Source organism: Carcharhinus amblyrhynchos, chromosome 15, assembly GCF_965287045.1.
Source record: "Carcharhinus amblyrhynchos chromosome 15, sCarAmb.v2.hapA, whole genome shotgun sequence".
In the NCBI taxonomy this organism is placed as follows: domain Eukaryota; kingdom Metazoa; phylum Chordata; class Chondrichthyes; order Carcharhiniformes; family Carcharhinidae; genus Carcharhinus; species Carcharhinus amblyrhynchos.
Window position 1 is genome coordinate 24,734,672 of NC_137338.1, and position 19,150 is coordinate 24,753,821.

The 19,150-nt window shown below is 42.0% G+C and overlaps 1 protein-coding gene across 3 annotated transcripts in view; it reads left to right on the forward strand.

The window, feature by feature from the left end:
- The window catches only part of eva1c (eva-1 homolog C (C. elegans)), a 110,728-nt gene extending 91,790 nt beyond the window's left edge, over positions 1 to 18,938 (forward strand). For all 3 annotated transcript variants that reach the window (XM_080203601.1, XM_080203602.1, XM_080203603.1), the window contains 4 exons: positions 4,515 to 4,658; positions 12,403 to 12,477; positions 14,275 to 14,367; positions 17,882 to 18,938. In XM_080203601.1, coding sequence (XP_080059727.1) covers positions 4,515 to 4,658; positions 12,403 to 12,477; positions 14,275 to 14,367; positions 17,882 to 18,282 — 713 coding nt within the window. In that variant the 3' untranslated portion in view covers positions 18,283 to 18,938. The remainder of the gene's footprint in view (positions 1 to 4,514; positions 4,659 to 12,402; positions 12,478 to 14,274; positions 14,368 to 17,881) is intronic.
- The last annotated feature ends 212 nt before the right edge of the window (positions 18,939 to 19,150 follow it).

Genomic DNA, 19,150 nt, shown 5'->3' on the forward strand with positions numbered 1-19,150 from the left:
CTGTTTGAATAAATACAACACTCATTCATTAATCAGCAATATAATAACAGTTCTGTCACTCTCAATGAAACATGATTGAAATCATGTTTTATTGCTTTCAAAAACTTTCGGAGTTCTTTTGTGGATTCTCTCTATCTATGAATTATTTTTGATTTGGTACCTTTTGCTGGTTAGATGGTGTGTTCTCTTAAGAAACATACACAGCTGGTAGGATGGAGAGCTGCTCTTTCCCTCTTGACTTGAGAGGTGGCAGTTGCTAACTAACTTTTCCTCTTAAACTCTCTTTCATATCTGTGATGACCTATCAACTTTCCTATAACAGGGTTGGTCTGTTTTTTCTTCAACATTATCAAATTTAAATCTTATATGTTCTTGGTAGTGGAGTGCTTGCTTTAAATTGATTGGGAAAAATTCAGACACTCAAATGCCTGAAGCCTGTTATCAAGACAATCCTGCTGCCTGGCTTTGGATACAAATGTTTCAGTCTGGGACTCTGTATGTACTTTCCATCTTAAACCTCCAATCACTGAAACAAAACCAGCTTTTAAAGGAACCACACAATGTTGTTTTGTCCCTCTAGGATTTTCTTTACATTCTTTACATCCTTACAAACTCAACATTGTAATACTTGTATTACTAAATTAACCACATTTATTTTATTTGTACGTTGAACTGAAATGCATGGAGACTGCTGTGGTTATGCCTCAGATTTGATGGCAATTTGGAACAAAAACTCAATGAGTGGGCAGAATATAACTGAGCAGTTATATTGTTTTGTGACACGAGCGGGAGGAGTGACATATTCCCATTGCGTCAACATTCTAGATTTGGTAAATTAGTCAAGTCGCATAAAGCAGAGCTCAGGATAGGACAGGAGAATTAGTATTTGAAATGATTAGCAACATTTCGCTTCTGGTATCCTTAGGTGAAGTCTTTTACCCTTTCGTCTTGTTTGGAAAACAGCACAGTGTGGTCCAATCAACCATTTGGCAAAGGAATTGCTTTAAGGAATAGTGAAAAAAAATCAATATTTTGAAGGAAGGAAGGTTTCCAATGCGCAAAAAACTACAAAAGGTGTGAATGTAGCCAAATCCATCATGCAAAGCAGCTTCCCATCCATTGACTCTTTCTACACTTCCCGCTGCCTCGGCAAAGCAGCCAACTTAATTAAGGACCCCACGTACCCCTTCCACCTTCTTTCATCAGGAAAAAGATACGAAAGTCTGTATCAACCGACTCAAAAACAACTTCTTCTCCGCTGCCATCAGACTTTTGAATGGACTTACCTTGCACTAAGTTGATCTTTCTCTACACCTCAGCCCTGACTACATTCTGCACTTTCTCCTTTCCTTCTCTATGCATGGTATGCTCTGTCTGTATAGTGCACAAGAAACAATACTTTCCACTGTATGCTAATACATGTGAGAATAATATATCAAATCAAATCAAATTTGGCATCGTAGTTCTTGAATTTACCTATGATGTATGTGGCACTTCTAGTGCCAACTCAATCAGATGTCAGTTTGTTGAAGGTATTAATGCATGTACAGTGAGTACCAGCAGAAGTATGTAGGATCAGCAAGTTGTGATGTGAATCAGCATGTAATACTAATTTGACGCCAATGCTGCCAGCTCACTGTTCCAACTAACTGCCTTTCTTCACCTCAATTAGCAGATTTAAAGTTTATTTATCAGTGTCACAAGTAGGCTTACATTAACATTGCTGTGAACTTACTGTAAAAATCCCTGAGATGCCACACTCCAGTGCCTGTTTGGGTACACTGAGGGAGAATTTAGCATGGTCAATGCATCTAACCAGCACATCTTTCAGATTGTGGGAAGAAACCTGGAGCACCTGAAAGAAACCCACACAGACACAGGGAGAACACGCAAACTCTGCACAGATAGTGACCCAAGCCAGGGAATCGAACCCAGGTCCCTAGCACTGTAAGAATCATAGAATCTCTACAATGAGTCATTCCGCCCATTGAATCTGCAGTGACCACAATCTCACCAGGCCCTATTCCCATAACCCCACGTATATTTACCCTGCTAATCCCCCTGACAATAGAGTCAATTTAGCATGGCCAATTAATCTAACCCGTACGTCTTTCAGATTGTGGGAAGAAACCGGAGGACCCGGAGGAAACCCACGTAGACATGGGGAAAATGCGCAAACTCCACACAGACAGTGACCCGAGGCCAGAATTGAACCTGGGTTCCTGGCGCTGTGAGGCAGCAGTGCTAACCATTGTACCACTGTGCCATCCAGCTCAGTGTGCATTCAATAACAGGAATGATGCACCCACCACCCCAACAACACTGATTAAAGGGAATATTAACCACTTCCAGGTTTCTGATTGATACTTTCTAGCTCTTGATGAGAATGTATAGTTTTTGACGGTTTCCAAAATAGTTTAAAGTTGCAGATATCTACAGGTGACAGTGTGGCATATGCTGTAGCACTTTGTCCTAATTTCCACAGTTGTATAGAAACAACTTGCTCCCAGACTCAGGAGCAGCAGTATGCATTTCCTCTTGGAACAGAATAACAAGGAGAATGAGCAGAGATAACACAGAGCAGGGCAAGCTTTTGGAAGAGGGAGGAGTTAGAGAACGGCTTTCAGGAACAACATATCAGATGGGCAGCACAGAGGTGAGCACTGTCTCCTCGCAGCGTCAGGGACCAGGGTTCAATTCCCGACTTGGGTGACTATGTGGAGTTTGCACATTCTCACCATGTCTGCGTGGGTTTCCTCTGGGTTCTGCAGTTACTTCCCAGTTCAAAGATGTACGGGTTAGGTGGATTGGCTGTGCTAAAAAAATGCCCCTTAGTGTCATGGGGTTAGTTAGGGTAAATGCAAAGGTTATGGGCATATGACCTGTGTGAGATTGTGGTTGATGCAGACTTGATGGGTTGAATTGCGCCACTCTCCATTGTAGGATTCAATGGTTCTATGCCTCCACTTTACTAAGGATATTGACAATGAAATATACCATCATCTGCAGCCACCATAGCTGTCTCAGATCAGGTCATGGACGTCATTGCTAATGGCTATTAAGCTGATTATGGTTATAAGTGTTGGCATTTCCCAGGTTGGAAGAGGCAATGTTGCAACTTCTCCCATGTCCTGCCTATGTTGCATAAGGAAGGGTACTGAGGATGGAACTTACTGCTGTTGAAGATTATCTGAGGTTGATATGATTTGATTTATCATTATCACATGCATTGAGATACAGTGAAAAGTATTATTTCTTGCGTGCTATACAAAGCATACCATTCATAAAATACATAGAGGAGAAGGAAAGGAGAGGATGTAGAATGTAGTGTTACAGTCATAGCTAGGGTGTAGAGAAAGATTAGCATATTATAAGTAATACCCATTCAGAAGTCCATTCATCTTCAAGAAGATGAGTCAATTGGGATGTGACTTCAGAGTTTTGTATCATTTTCCCGATGGAACAAGGTGATAGAGAGAATGTCCGGAGTGCATGGGGTCCCCGATTTTGCTGGCTACTTTTCCAAGGCAGCAGCAAATGTAGACAGAGTCAGTAGATGGAAGGCTGGCTTACGTGATGGACTGGGCTTCATTCACAACCCTTTGTAGTTTCTTGCAGTCTTGGTCAGAGCAGGAGCCATACCAAGCTGTGATATTTCCAGAAAGAATGCTTTCTATGGAACCAAACGTGTAAAATGTTTTGAACATTTCCATTTAAAAAAGAGAGCTATTAACATAGCACATTGCTCTTCCCAAAGACCATGCCACACTGTTGGAGGTATATAAGTATGTAAGCAATGTTTCACATGCCGAGGGAGTTCCTGATCTTGGGTCAGGAATCAATGCTGATTAAGGCAAGGGAAAATGTAAAACTCTAAAAAGAAACTCTTGAACAGCAATTTAAAATGTATAATTTTTTTTACAAATGTCTTGGAAATATGAAGCTTTTACCAGAAATGTGACTGATTTAGACTTCTTTCCCCCTCTGGATAGCAGCCACATTGGGAGAACTGTTTCCATTGCTCATTGTTAGTTAGGCAATGAGTGACCATTTTAAAGTGCATTTGGTTACATATTACCCAGCACGTACAAATCAAGTGTAGGCCATATTAAGTCATAGGATCATAGAATCCCTGCAGTGCAGAAGGAGGCCATTTGGCCCATCAAACCTGGACTGACAGCAATCCCACTGAGGCCCTATCCCCATAGCCCAAAGTATTTACCTTGCTAATTCCCCTGACAGTAAGGGGCAATTCAGCATGACCAATCCACCTAAGCTGCACATCATAGTTGGGTTGTCATTTTCTCTTATCTGAAAGACATTAACAATTCGGTTTGATTGTTATAACAATTTTCATTGTATTTTTCCTTAAGTGCTTAGTACACAAAATACCAAATTTATGTACTGCATACAGTGATTTAAACTCATAACCTTTGGGTTGCTATCCTGGTTCACCACCAAATCCAAGTAGTTAGTGTGATTGTTCATGTGTATCTTGTTTTCCTGTGCTGCAGAATGTTTATCACACACTGCCCTGGAAGTTGTATCTGCAAGCTGTTACGGTAAACAAAACTGCAAAATTCTTGCCAGCAGCCACTATTTCGGAGATCCTTGTTTCCCTGGAATGCAGAAGTATCTCCATGTCATCTACGTATGCGGTAAGTGTAGATCATTTTAACATTTAATATGTTTATTTTTCAGAGAGAAATGGCCGGAACTTCTTCTCAGGAGAGATTTCTGAATTTGTCCTTTTATGGCAAAGCAGAATCCTTATTAGAACCATAAAAAAGGAAAGCCATCCAACTCCAGTGCATTCCAGCCTATCAACTAAGTACATCTTCTTCTGAAACCATTGCTGTTCAAAAACAATTTATCTTAAGAACCGGATAGAGATTGATTAACAGAGGGATAATCAGAAATCTTGGTGTATGATAGTTGCGTGTGTATCCACAGTCGCATTGGACTGAATTTTACCGTGAATTTTCAAACCCCAACACTACAGCAGAAGGCAGGCCTCGAGGCTGTACTTGCCAGCAGTGGGGCTGGCTCAGTAATTTTACAGAAGGTGACTTCCTAATTGGCCTGCCATCCAATCAAAGGGACAGCAGTTCCAAGGCCTCAGCAGCTTCACTGGGCGAAATGACTTGTAGGGTCATAGTCATAGAGATATACAGCATGAAAACAACCCTTCAGCACATTCATTCACGCTGATCAGTTATTCTGAACTGAACTAGTCCCATTTCACAGAGTCATAAAATCATAGAATCCCTACATTACAGAAGGAGGTCAAATGGCCCATCATGTTTGCACTGACCACAATCCCACCAGAGACCCAATTCCCATAACCGCACATATTTCCCCTGCTAATCCCCTAACACTAGGGTCAATTTAGGCATGGCCAATCCACCTAACCCGCACATCTTTAGACTGTAGGAGGAAACTGGAGCACCCAGAGGAAACCCACACAGACACGGGGAGAATGTGCAATCTCCACACAGAAAGCGACCCAAGTCGGGAATTGAACCCAGATCCCCGGCACTGTGAGGCAGCAGTACTAACCGCTGTGCTACTGTGTCGCCCCGGTTTTTAGCCCGTATTACTCAAAACAAACTGCTGTGGGCAGTTTCGAGTTTGGCTCCAGTGGCCTCCAGGACTGTCACAGGTAGGGGCCAGTCCATCATAAGCAAAATGCTGGCTGTTCCAAGGAGTGACCATCTCACAACAGTAACCCTTCCCCCAGCAACAAGACAGCGATGGGCAGCTGTCCCCGCTATTTTATCGACCTCCCCATCTCCATTCCCATCACCTGAAAGCTGGTAAACGTCAACCCCTTGTTTCAAGGGAGAAAAAAATGCAAACCTCCCTTTGTGATCAGATCCCAAACTCTTCCAAACACATGAACACCATTGAAAGGAGGAAACTCCACCTGAAATGTTTAATTATTAAAAATTCCTTATTTCAGAGTGTTTTTTTATCCCCTGTTCAGTGTATCACAGAATCATAGGTCACACGTTCAGGCCCACAGTTTTCTATCTCAGTGAATTCCTGATCTCAGCCAACAGTGATAGCTTTGATGTCAGGTTGCCTGTGTGTGATGGCCGATAAAGGAAGTTGAACATTCTTTGATGCATTATCATGTGGGGCACAGAAGGCAACTCACAGAAGCTGTTCATTATCTTTCCCATACAATAAAGTGTTGTCCATATCTGTTTGTTTATGATTTCTTCCAAGTTCAAGTTTGTGTTGTCATCGACATCAGCTGAGATAAGAGTAAACCTTTGCTACAGAACTGTGATTTATTCTCCTCAGTGCAGAGATAAACAGGAGATCATAAGGTGCTAGATGAGAACTGATTATGTGATATGGTTCAAATAAAAGATACATTTATTATAAACCTCCATTAGCATCAGTTTACTCACAGAGGGAATGGGAATGCGTGTATCAGCAAAACTGGAGTCAATGGGGGAAAGCTGGCTTGAGTCACACCTCGTACAAAGTTGGAAGTCAATCATCTCACCTCCAGGACGTTACTGCAGGAGCCCGTCATGGTAACGTCCCAGGCCCAACCATCTTCAGCTGTTTCATCAATGATCGTCCTTCCATCATAAGGTCAGAAGTGGAGATGCTCACTGGATGCGACTGGATCCTAAACTTCCTAACCCACAGACCATAATCTGTAAGGGTAGGCAACAACACCTCCTCCATGATCATCCTCAGAGCCGGTGCCCCACAAGGCTGTGTTCTCAGCCCCCTACAGTACTCCTTATGCAACTATGACTGTGAGGCCAAATTCCCCTCCAACTTGATTTTTAAGTTTGCTGATGACACCACCGTAGTGGGTCGGATCTCAAAGAACAACGAGACAGGGTACAAGAATGTGATAGAGAATCTGTGAACTGGTGCAACAACAATAATTTCTCCCTCAATGTCAACAAAAAGGAGATTGTCATCGACTTGACGAAACATAGAGGAGAACACGCCCCTCCCTACACCAATGGGAATGAAGTAGAAATGATCAAGAGCTTCAGGTTTTTAGATGTCCAGATCACCAACAACCTGTCCTGGTCCTCCCAGGCTGACACTATAGTTAAGAAAGCCCACCAACACCTCTACTTTCCCAGAAGACAAAGGAAATTTGGCATGTCAGCTAAGGCTCTCACCAACTTCTACAGATGCACCATAGAAAGCATTCTTTCTGGTTGTACCACAGCTTGGTATGGCTTTTGCTCTGCATAAGACTGCAAGAACCTCCAAAAGGTTGTGAATGCAGCCTAATCCAGCGCAAAAACCAGTCTCCCATCCATTGACTCTGTCTATACTTCCTGCTGCCTCAGCAAAGCAGCCAGCATTTGCTTAGCACAGCATCGAGGACTGAAGGGCCTGTACTGTGCTGTACTGTTCTGTGTTCTAGCATAATTAAGAAACCCGGACACCCTGGACATATTCTCATTCACCTTGCTCTGACAGGAAAACAGTAAACAATTCTGAGGTCATGTGCCAACTGATTCAAGAACAGTTTCTTCCCTCTTGCCTTCAAACTTTTGAATGGACCTACCTTGCATTAAGTTGATCTTTCTCTACACCCTAGCTATGACTGTAACACTACATTCTGCGATGTCTCTCGTTTCCTTCTCTATGAACTTTGGCTTTGTATGTATAGCGCGTAAGAAACAATACTTTTCACTGTATACTAATACATATGACAATAAATCAAATCACAATCAAATGATGACTGCACAATGTTCAGCACCATTTGTTATGCCTCAGATACTGAAGCAGCCCATGCCCAAATGCAGCAGCAAAACTTGGACAACATCCAGGCTTGGGCTGACAAGTGGCAAGTAACATTTGCACCACACAGTGTCAGACAATGACCATCTCCAATAAAAGAGGATCTAACCATTGCCTCTTGACATTCAATGTCACCAGCATCAGTGAATCCCCCACTATCAACACACTGGGAGTTACCATTCGCCAGAAACTGAGCTGGACTAGCCATATAAATACTGTGGCTATAAGAACAGTTAATGGCGAGGAAGCCTTGTGGTTCTGTTTACTTTGATGCAGTATCCCTTTACAGAACTGCATTTTAACTTATCCCACAGTTTGTACGATTTAGTTTGTTTGACTAACCAAAAGAAGCACAGAGTACAGAATGGGATGATTGGCCACGCTTGAGTCCCTAAGAAGTGAAAAGGAATATACAGTCTGTATGTTGGTGACTCAGTTAGTTTCAGATTTTCCTTCAGTGGTCCCAATTAGAATCATAGAGGTTTACAGCATGGAAACAGGCCCTTCAGCCCAACTTGTCCATGCCACCCTTTTTTTAATCACTAAACTAGCCCCCCAATTGCTCACTTTAGGCCCATATTCATCTATACCCATCCTACCCATGTAATTGTCTAAATGCTTTTTGAAAGACAAAATTGTACCCACCTCGACCACTACCTCTGGCAGCTCATTCCAGACACTTACCACCCTCTGTGTGAAAAAATTACCCCTCTGGACCCTTTTGTATCTCTCTCCTCTTACCTTAAACCTATGCCCTCTAGTTTTAGACTCTTCAGACCTTTGGGAAGTGATTTTGACTATCTAACTGATCTATGCCCTTTATTTAATTCTTCTGAGTTAAAGGTATATCCAGATGATTTGGATGTTCCACAGTGAAGACAGATGTAAATCTAATCAGTTCATCCGCCATTTCATTATTTTCCATTATTGATTCCCCAGAATAACTTTCTCGGAGACCAGCATTCAGTGAACTTACTTTTAAATACCTGTGATACACTCTGACTATGTGTTTGTATATTTCTAGTTAGCTTTCTCTTGTATTCTAATTTCTCCTTCTTTTAGTCAGATTTTGCTGTTCTTATATTCTATCTAATCTTCTGAGTTGCCACTCAACTTGCAAAATTGTATGCTTTTTCTTTTCTATTTGATACTATCTTTAACTTCTTTAGTTAACCACAAGTGCCTCCTTCTCTTAGACTCTTCCTTTCACACTGGAATGTATATTTTCTGAATATTTTGAAGTATCTCCTTAAAATGTCTGCCACTATATCTCTGCTAACCTATCACTTAGCTGCTGATCTAACCCCTAAACCTAATTTCCCAGTTCACTTTAGCAGCTCTGTGATCATGCCCTCATCATTTCCCCTCTTTATGTTTAAAACATTAGTCTCAGATCCACTTTTCTGTTGCTGGTTTCTGTTGCTGGAAACCATTGCTGGTTTCTGTTGGTGAGGTGACCACTGTGTACGTACATTGCAAATTTGAAGCTGATTTGGATCTAGAAGTCTAGCAAGAAAATCAACAGGGACAGTGCAAAAGATTATGCACCACTTAACTTTTTTTTATATTCGCGACAATACATTTGTTAAACTTAATATTTTAAATGGTTTATAAAGATTATAGATGGTTTATAATCCTAAAACTATTGTATTGTTACTTCTACAGTAACTATGACAAAGCAGCTCTTTTCATGAAAAAAAATGAAAAGTGAAATCATGGCCAGAATTCCCCGACCTCGCGCGCAGATGGAGTTCTCCAGTCCCATTTCAGTAAATGGAGTTTTGGCTGCATGCCGAATCTTCCATTTTCACTGACAGCAGTTGCGAGGCGAACAAGCTCGGTGAATCCCAGCCCACATCTTTCATTGGATGGTTTGCTTTGTAATGGTCATTAAATATTGTTATATCAAGTTGTTGAATAAGTCCATACCAGTGAAGGATGAGCATCATTTAATGCACTGATGAAGATAATCTTTTCTCATGCGTGCCGATGAACTAAATGTGCAACAGTGCAACTGCGGGACGTGGTGACAGATTGCTACACTTAAAACACAAAACTGTGTGAAGGTGTATTGTTTCTCGGAGCTCTTAAAAAATGAAGTGCCGCAACATCTTTTGCACCATTCTGTTGATTTCCCTGCCAAATTTCCAAGACCCAAATTAGCTTCAACACTTACAATGTGGGTACACCCTTCGCCAACACAACTGGCAAAGTTTCATGCAAAATATCCTCCACCAGCTTCACTTCCATTTTAATAAAACAACACATTCATACAATAACACATAGATCATGCATTATACTGTATAACTAGCAGGTCTTTCAATTGATTTAGACTTGTCAAATTGAAGCGAATTTAAAAAAAGTTCATTTATTAAACACAAGTAAGGCTTACATTAACACTGCAATGAAGTCACTGTGAAATTCCTCTGGTCACCACCTGCTTCGATCAATGCATCTAACCTGCATGTTTTTCAGAATGTGGGAGGAAACTAGAGCACCCAGAGGAAACCAATGCAGACACAAGGAAAATATGGAAGCTCCATACAGACAGTGGTCCAAGCTGGGAATTGAACCTGGGTCCCTCACACTGTGAGGCAGCAGTGCTAACCACTGTGGTGCAGGGCTCTTGATGTAGTTTCTCCTGATTGTAGATCGCTGTGAAAGTGAAATCAGTGATTACTTGAAATTTTTGTATGCCGTGCATCAGTCAACAAGACACAATGGGCAGAATTTTTCAAATTCCATGGCATCAAGAGAGGCCGTTTGGATGGGAGGTTCCAATGAATACATGTTTTTTTTCCGACTATCAGGAAATAAACGTGCAGAGTCTTGGCAATATCCTTAAAGGATTAGCGACTTCATGAAAAAGAATTTGACAAACGTCTTTCTCGTTTATTTACAAACACAGTGCAATCACATTGAAGTTCAGGATTGCAACATTTGGTTCTGACCTCATCATCCTGAAAACAGTGCATGACCATTTTGATGTTATCATCCCCACAATCAAAATGCATGTGCCCCCTTTCAAGCACTTAACATTTCGACAGGGGGCCATTAAGATTTTCAATGTTACAATCTAGTACGTGGAACAAATCAAGCAATCTTGGGGGGTGAATTTCCTTGGGGCTTCATGTTTCTGTCCACTGTAACTCTGAAGAGGGCATGAGAAGCCAGAATTAAAGGGCTACGTTTTAATTTCATGGCACACTGGGATCTAGGATTGGTGATGGTGGCAAGCAGGGAACTCAGCGTCAAGTGCAGAGCAACTGTCAGTGCTTTTAAACCTAGCCACACAATACAGGCGGCACGGTGACACAGTGGTTAGCGTTGCTGTCTCACAGCGCCAGGGACCCAGGTTCAATTCCGGTGTCCGGTCACTGTGTGGAGTTTGCACGTTCTCCCCGTGTCTGAGTGAGTTTCATCCAGGTGCTCTGGTTACCTCCCACAGCCCAAAAATGTGTGGGCTAGGTGGATTGGCCATGATAAATTCCCCCATAGTGCCAGGGGGACAAGCAGGGTACATGGGATAGGGCCTGGGTAGGATTGTAGTTGGTGCAGACTTGATAGACCAAATGGCCTCCTTCTACACCGTGGGGTTTCCATGATTCTGTGAAGACAATACTTATTTCTGGCTTTCTGAAATAATTAGCTTGGACAAGTGTGATGACAACTCACGTGGTCGATTTCAACTCCAGTCTTTTTGAGGCAGTGTTTCCTCCCCTGCCTCCCAATCACAGGTCGACCCCCTCCGGCCTGCAGAGCTGCCCCTTGTAGAACTCCTTTCCCCTTCCTTGCAGAGCTGCCAACCACCCCCTGCAGAGCTCCCCCTCCTTGCGGAAGCCAGGAAGATATTGGAATAATTGAGTTTGGATAAGACAAAGGCATGGGTGAAGATTTCAACAGTAAATGAGTGCAGTTGGATCAAGCTTCAATAGCAGTTTATTACATTTTTAAAAGGTCTCAGTAATGCCTTTGAAAGTGCGACTTTGGCCAGAATTCTCACCACGACCGCAGCCAGCGAGGATGGAGAATTTGATGCTCAGTCAAATCTCTGTCCGCTGCTGCAGGCCTGGAGAATCCCAGCTATGAGTGTGGTTAGAGAATTCGGCCAGATATCCTAGGACATAATTAAGTTGCATACTGATTATTTTCCATAACTGATATATTTTTGCATTGGAAAACTGATCTTTCTGTATACTGTTCATTCACTTTTTAATGTGAGATAAACTAGTTGTTGATTTGAAATGATGCCTTGCTTTAGTGGAATGCTCATCAGTCTGCATGCAAATTGCAGTTTGTGCAATTTCTCGCTAGCTGAGGTTACAATCTCAGGCTCGTGCTATTGTTAAACTGGTAAACAAAACCATTCTGGTTCATAAGGAATCTAAGAACCACTTACAGGAGTGACCAGTGATGCAGAACCGGAAAGAACAATGGATTTCAAAAACCCCCAAACCTTTAGATGGGCCTGAAATATACCAATAGAAGACAGCTTATGCTTTCACTTGGTTTGAGAATATTGTTGTGGTTCTTAAGCTACATTAAGGGACAAAGGCTGCAATTGCTGTTTTTCTTAACAGAACTGAAACTTCTTATTAAAATCTTTTCCAGTTTCCAAATTGTTGCTGCAAGAAGCCGATCCAGGTTTCACTGGTCTCAAGCCTTCATGGGTTTTTCATGAAAATGGTAGGTTTACCAGCTATCGTCAATTCTAGAACAGCCCACTTGCTGGTGGTGCTGGATTTTACTGCCATCCTTTAGTACATTATTTGTGAATAGTTAACCAAAAAGCGAAAGATGTGAGCACACTGAAGCCATCTTGATACATAGGATGGGATTTTCCAGCCATGCTCGCCCCAAGTCCGGAAAATCCAGCCAAGATCAATGGACCTTTGCGCAGTCCTTGTCCCGCCCGCAACAATTCCCATGGCTGGCAGGACGATAAAATTCCGCAAATGGGATGGAATTTAATCCAGCCTGTCGCAGAGGAAAATGTGATGGCTGGGGCGACACGATGGCACAGCGGTTAGCCCGTCTGCCTCACAGCACCAGGGGCCCAGGTTCTGTTCCTGGCTTGGTTCACTGAATGTGTAGAGTCCTCACGTTCTCCCTTTGTCTGTGTGGGTTTTCTCCAGGTGCTCCAGCTTCCTCCCACAGTCCTAAAGATGTGCTGGTTATGTGCATTGGCCATGCTAAATTGTCCCTCAGTGCACCCGAACCAGAGTGCGATGACTAGGAGATTTTCACAGTAACTTCATTGCAGTGTTAATGTAAGCCTACTTGTGACACTAATAAATAAACTTTACTTTAATCATGGGAGATGTGTCACCTAGACCCTGGAATTTTGTGGTGCTGGGGGATTAAATGGGAATCACATGGCTCTTCCATACCTCTGGAAGGCCAGCCTGTTGGATTTGCCAACTTCCCACCAAGATCGATGTCAGGCACCCAGTATCTGATCGAGGGACCCAGCATCGATAAGAGGGAGAGGGCTACTGAAAACAATCCTTGTTATTGAGCATACACCCCCTCCTCAGCGACCACCAGCCCACCCTCATTCCCCAGTGTTCATGGATTCAACGGTTCTTGGTGATGTCCTTCGAGCATTATCAGCAGCATCACCCAGTGGCACTGACAGTAATCGAGAGCTGCCAACTTCTGACCCATCGTTTTTGGTGGGCAAGATTCATATCCCTGTGTTCCTAAATCCCAGGAAGTAGTCAATACTGTTTAGTCAGGTCCCAGGCACAGAAGTGAAGCAGCTTTCCCACTGGTTGTCCAACAGATGGGATCGGATTCCTTCCACCAGAAATAAATTTAGCACCTTAGGGTAGAAGCACTTCCATGCTTATTGACACATCAGTCACCTGCTTGATATTAGCTCTTATATACTGTGGCAGCATAGAAGAATCTAAATTGGAGGACAGCTGTTGACTTGACAATGCATGCAGTTTTGGTTACAGATATCCTTGTCAAAGTTCTGTAACAGCTTCGTATTGATTCTGTGAATAAAATTCTGCTTTGAGATGTTAACAGAAAGTGCTAGAAAAGCTCTGCAGGTTTGGCAGCATCTGTGGAGAGAGAAACAGAGTTAATGTTTTGAATCTAATGTAATTGTTCTGGCATTGCTTGGTTGCTCTGCCTTCACCTGCAGACATACTGGATAGATCTATGCAAAAGTCCTGGGTATAAATAGTAGTTTAGATGTGCACTAAAGACCCTGTGATGCTATTCACAGAAGTGTCAGTAGTTTTCCAGTATTCAGCCTGAAGTTGACTGCCACTTAAAAATATGATTAAAGAAAAGTCAGATGAGCTGGTGATTTACCTCATTGCTGTTTGTGGAACTTTGGTAGATGCCATGTTTGTCAGCGAATTGACAGTCACCGCATTTACTAAAGTAATTAATTTCATTGAAAGAAGTTCGAGATACAAGCTATCCAGTTGCAAATAACATTTTTTAAAAATCTTTTTGCATCTGCAGCCAATAAGTCCTTGGACCCTCAAGAATCCAGGCTCTCAGTGAAAGGAGGCAAAGTTGTTATCAGCGCCCTGGTTATCTTTGCTTACATCAGAAGTAGGTACACAGTATTTTGATGTACATTATTGGAATAACACTGTGTTTCGTGGCAATTCAATGTGGGTGACTCATTGAGATCTGACAGAATTGATCAACATTACTTTGGGAAGGAAACGGAAAAACTATAAGCACTGAAGAGTGAGTCAGTTATTGACAACATAAGATTAAAACTAAAATTTAAAACTTAAACAAATGGGGAATTGTTCATTCGAATGGTTGCTAGGACAGTGAATGCCTTAGTTAAACAGTGATGGAAACATAGTCAATTGTCACTTTAAAAAATATTTATTGCTCCCTTTTTAAAAACTACTGACAAAACCATGGGATTAAATGGGTACCTCTTTTAAACAGCCAGCTTGGAATGGTGGGTGAATGGCTTCCTACTGTGCTGTAAAATTCTGTGATCATATGAAGACAGAACTTGGGTTCAACCCCAGGAACTGTTGATGGTTTTGATAAATAAATACAGGATGTAGATATTTTGATTTCAGATTAGTATGAGGTAAATGATTCATTTAACTTGTTTAATCATAACCTTAGATCTTCAGAATGATTGCTGCTGGAGACAAAATCTCCATGAAATGGCTGAAAAACTGAAGAGTCACTTTCGGTGTTTTGAATGGACAAGAATCCCCATGACATCTCAGCCCTTTATATTCATCACCCTAAGTACCTATTGCCCTTCCCACGGCACCACCTCAGTCAACACCAGCCCTTTCATCTCTTCGGCAGCATGATGGCACAGTGGTTAGCATTGCTGTCTTACAGCGCCAGGGACCCAGGTTCAATTCCAGCGTCGGGTCACTGTGTGGAATTTGCACGTTCTCCCCATGTCTGTCTGGGTTTCCTCCGGATGCTCCAGTTTCCTCCCACAGTCCAAAGATGTGCAGGTTAGGGGGATTGACCATGCTAAATTGACCCTAGTGTCAGGGGGATTAGCAGGATAAATATGTGGGGTTACGGGAATAGGGCCTCGGTGGGATTGTGGTTGGTGCAGACTCAATGGGCCGAATGGCCTCCTTCGCACTGTATGATTCTATGATTCCATTCTCAGTGTCCAGGTGGAACAGCAATTTACCTGCACTTCATTCAGTCAGGTTGGTTAAGGAGATATACAGTCAGTCCAGCTGTTCACTAAGATCCCTGTGCCCTCTGTCCTCCCCCAAGCAGTTATCAGCTTCCACTTCCAGCAGGTTAGGTGCAAAAAATGAATCTTGAGCTGAAGTTTGCAGGGAAAAGCCTAGCAGTGTACGCCCCCGCTCCAACGAGATCTGAACTATTGTTTGTTGAGAAATGATAACATCTCATGTTGATTTTCCATAAGAAATACCCATATCGCCTCGCGATCTGCAAGAAGGCTGTTTGTGATGTATTAATTTGTTAACTTGTTCCTGACTACAATCATCATACAAACGGATGAATTAGGCACAGGAATAGGCCAATCAGCCCCTCGAGCCTGCTCCGCCATTCAATAAGACAGTGGCTGATCTGATGGTAACCTCAACTTCACAGTCCTGCTTACCTCCAATAACCTTTCACTTCATTGCTGATCAAGAATCTACCCACCAGTGCCTTAAAAATATTCAAGGACTCTACATCAAGCTATCCTTTGAGAAAGAGAATTTCAAAGTCGCAAAACTCTCTGAGAGAAAATAATTTTATTTAGCTTTTGTTTATTATATTTTAAATGGCATTTATTTGAGCTTATGGCTGGAATTCTCCGACCTCGTACGCCCTGCCACCGCTGCCAGCCAAAACGGAGAATTTGGTGCTCAAACTCTATTCACTGCAGTGGGACTGGAGACATCCCAGCCGTGGGCAAGGCTGGAGAATTCCAGCCCATGATTCTATAGCTGTCTCAAGGTCCCTGGACTAAGAATTCCTGTCCCAATTCATATCACCGTTTCCTATTGGAAAGGGCTGTATTGTCATCCACTCAGGGATTGATTGCGATGCATTGGAACAGAAGTTGGCAACTCAGTCCCTCTGGCCTGTTCCGATTAATAAAATCTTGGCAAGACTGAGCCATAACTCTGTTTAGAATAATTGAATCATCCAGTGGAGGGATCCTGTTTGCCCATCTTGCCCCTACCAACACTTTGATGGAGTTCTTTACTGATTCCCAACAGCCCCTGCTCTTCTCCGGTGGCCCTTTTCAAGCATATCTCACTTTCGAAAGTTACTATTGAATCTGCTTCCAGCACCTTGTCAGGCCATTCCAGATCATAGCAATTGGCTGTTTAATAAGTTCTCCTCATCTCCCTTCAATTTTGGTTCTCAAATCCATGCCCCTGGGTTCCTGATCTTCTTGCCAATTAAGACACTTCCCTCTTATTTGCTCCATCAAAATATTCGCCTTGGATTACATATGTCTTAATACCTTTAACTGAACAAACTTCATTAACTCCCACTTTGAAATTCTCAAACTGACCTAGCTTTTTCCGGGAATTCCAAGCTTCCACAAACCTTTGCATCAGGAAATGCTTCCTTACATCCCCTAGGATGACTTTACTCTAATTCTGAGGTTATGTTCCTTAGTTAGGTCACACTTGGAATATAGTGTTCAATTCTGGTCACCACGCTACCAGAAGAATGTGGAGGTTTTGGAGAGAGTACAGAAAAGATTTACCAAGATGTTGCCTGGTATGGAGAGCATTAGCTATGAGGAGAGGTTGGAGAAACTTGGTTTGTTCTCACTGGAACTACGGAGGTTGAGGGGCGACCTCTACAAGATTATGACAGGCATGGACAGAGTGGATAGTCAGAAGCTTTTTCCCAGGGTGGAAGAGTCAATATCTAGGGGGGCACAGGTTTAAGGTGAGGGGGGGCAATGAGATGTACAAAGCAGATCTTTTACACAGAGAGTAGTGGGTGCCTGGAACTCATTGCCAGCAGAGGTAGTGGAAGCGGATGTGGTAGTGACTTTTAAGGGGTGTCTTGGCAAATACATGAATAGGATGGGAAGAGAGAGATATGGTCCCTGGAAGGGTAGAGAGTTTTGGTTCAGCGGGGTAGCAAGGTTAGTGCAGCCTTGGAGGGCCAAAGGGCCTGTTCCTGTGCTGTAATTTTCTTTGTTCTTTGTTCTTCTGGATCTCCCCAACTGGAGAAAATAGTTTCTCTTTTTCTGCCCCATCAAATCCTGCAATCATCTTCAACACCTTAGTTGTTGATCTTCAGTAGGTCAGGGAAGGTAGTCTAAGCAAAGTGCCCTCATAACATAATCCTTTTAATCTCAGGATAGTTCTGGTGTCTCTCCACTGCCTTCAAATCCAAACTATCCTTCCTGAGGAGTGCTTGGTACTAGTATTTCAATACCGTGCCACCTAGAGTTATCCTGAATGTCTGAATTAAATAACAGTTTTTTGCTAATTATAATTGCAATCGTTTCATTATATTGAACAATATTTCCATATCTTTGAAGGGCAATTTGGTATTACTTATAAATAAATTAAACTATAACACAGATGCTTGTATCATATGTAATAAGCACAATGTTTTTGTGTTGTTACAGGTCACCCAGAAATGGTGGGTTTATTGTTTGTATCCGGTGTCTGCATCGGCTTAGCCCTCACGCTGTGCGCGTTAGTGGCTCGAGTGTCCTGTAGACCAGATCTGCAAAACGTTTGCAACTGGAACTCTGATGATAGGAAAGTGGACGATTGCCAGGGTGAGGATGATAACGAGGGTAACGACAATGATGAAGAAGATGAAAGTAGTGACGATAATGAAGAAAGTTCCTCAGACTTTACTTTTGAAGGACTAACAAAACTTTATGGGACGTTCGGATCCAACAGTGCAGAAGCAGCAGAAATAGCAGAGCGGATAGAACGCCGGGATCGGATCATACAGGAAATCTGGATGAATGGAGGTTCAGAACTGCCTGTCATAAGAAACCTTAATCAGTATTATTAACAATTAAGGGCATCAAGATCATCAGTCTAGATGCATTGGCAAGTGAACATGGTGGACAATGTCACAGCATAGCCTTTATTATAACTACAAAGTACTTTTTATATTTTATTTCTATTGATCTTTCTTTAGTTACCAGTTCCTTCTATGAAGGAAATCGATTATTGTAAAATGTGTTAAGTGAAGAAGTCACAAATGAATATTTTCAACAGGGTGAAATCTTTTGACCAGACTTCAACTTCAGGGAAAGCACTGTGAAGAATTTATTCATTCATCTAGTTTACTGTAAAGTTAACTTTGTTTCAAACACTGTGCAGATCAAGATATCTCAGTTGGATCAGTTTAGTCCAATCCAAAACAGATGTATTCCATCTTTGACCATAGCAGATTCCTTAGATGTACATTTTACTCATAGTCTGAATGAAAGAAGCAAAACGATAAAGGATCAAAGGATAGTTTCAATGTGCCATGACCTTACCATGAATACGAGCTTTCTGCTGAAAATATTTTCATGACCATAATAAATCACCATTGAATATATATATAATTGCATAAAGGAAGCAATGTAAATATTGATTCTTCCAGTCTACTTCATTTGTATAAAAACACCACTTTTCTTTTCACTCGTTCAGATTTGATGATAATACTTTGTTTAAAGAGCTGAGACACCTGTTGACATTTAAGTATCACGCGTCCCATTGTATATCATGTTGTGTTCCACAAAGTACAGATGCTGCTAATGGTTATTTAAGGAATATACCTATCGTCAAAACTTACCTTCAGTTTTTTTTAACATGCACCAAACAAATTGAGTGTATTATCTATCTAATCACATATGGAAAAATCTACCCAGCATTTTCCACTGTATCAT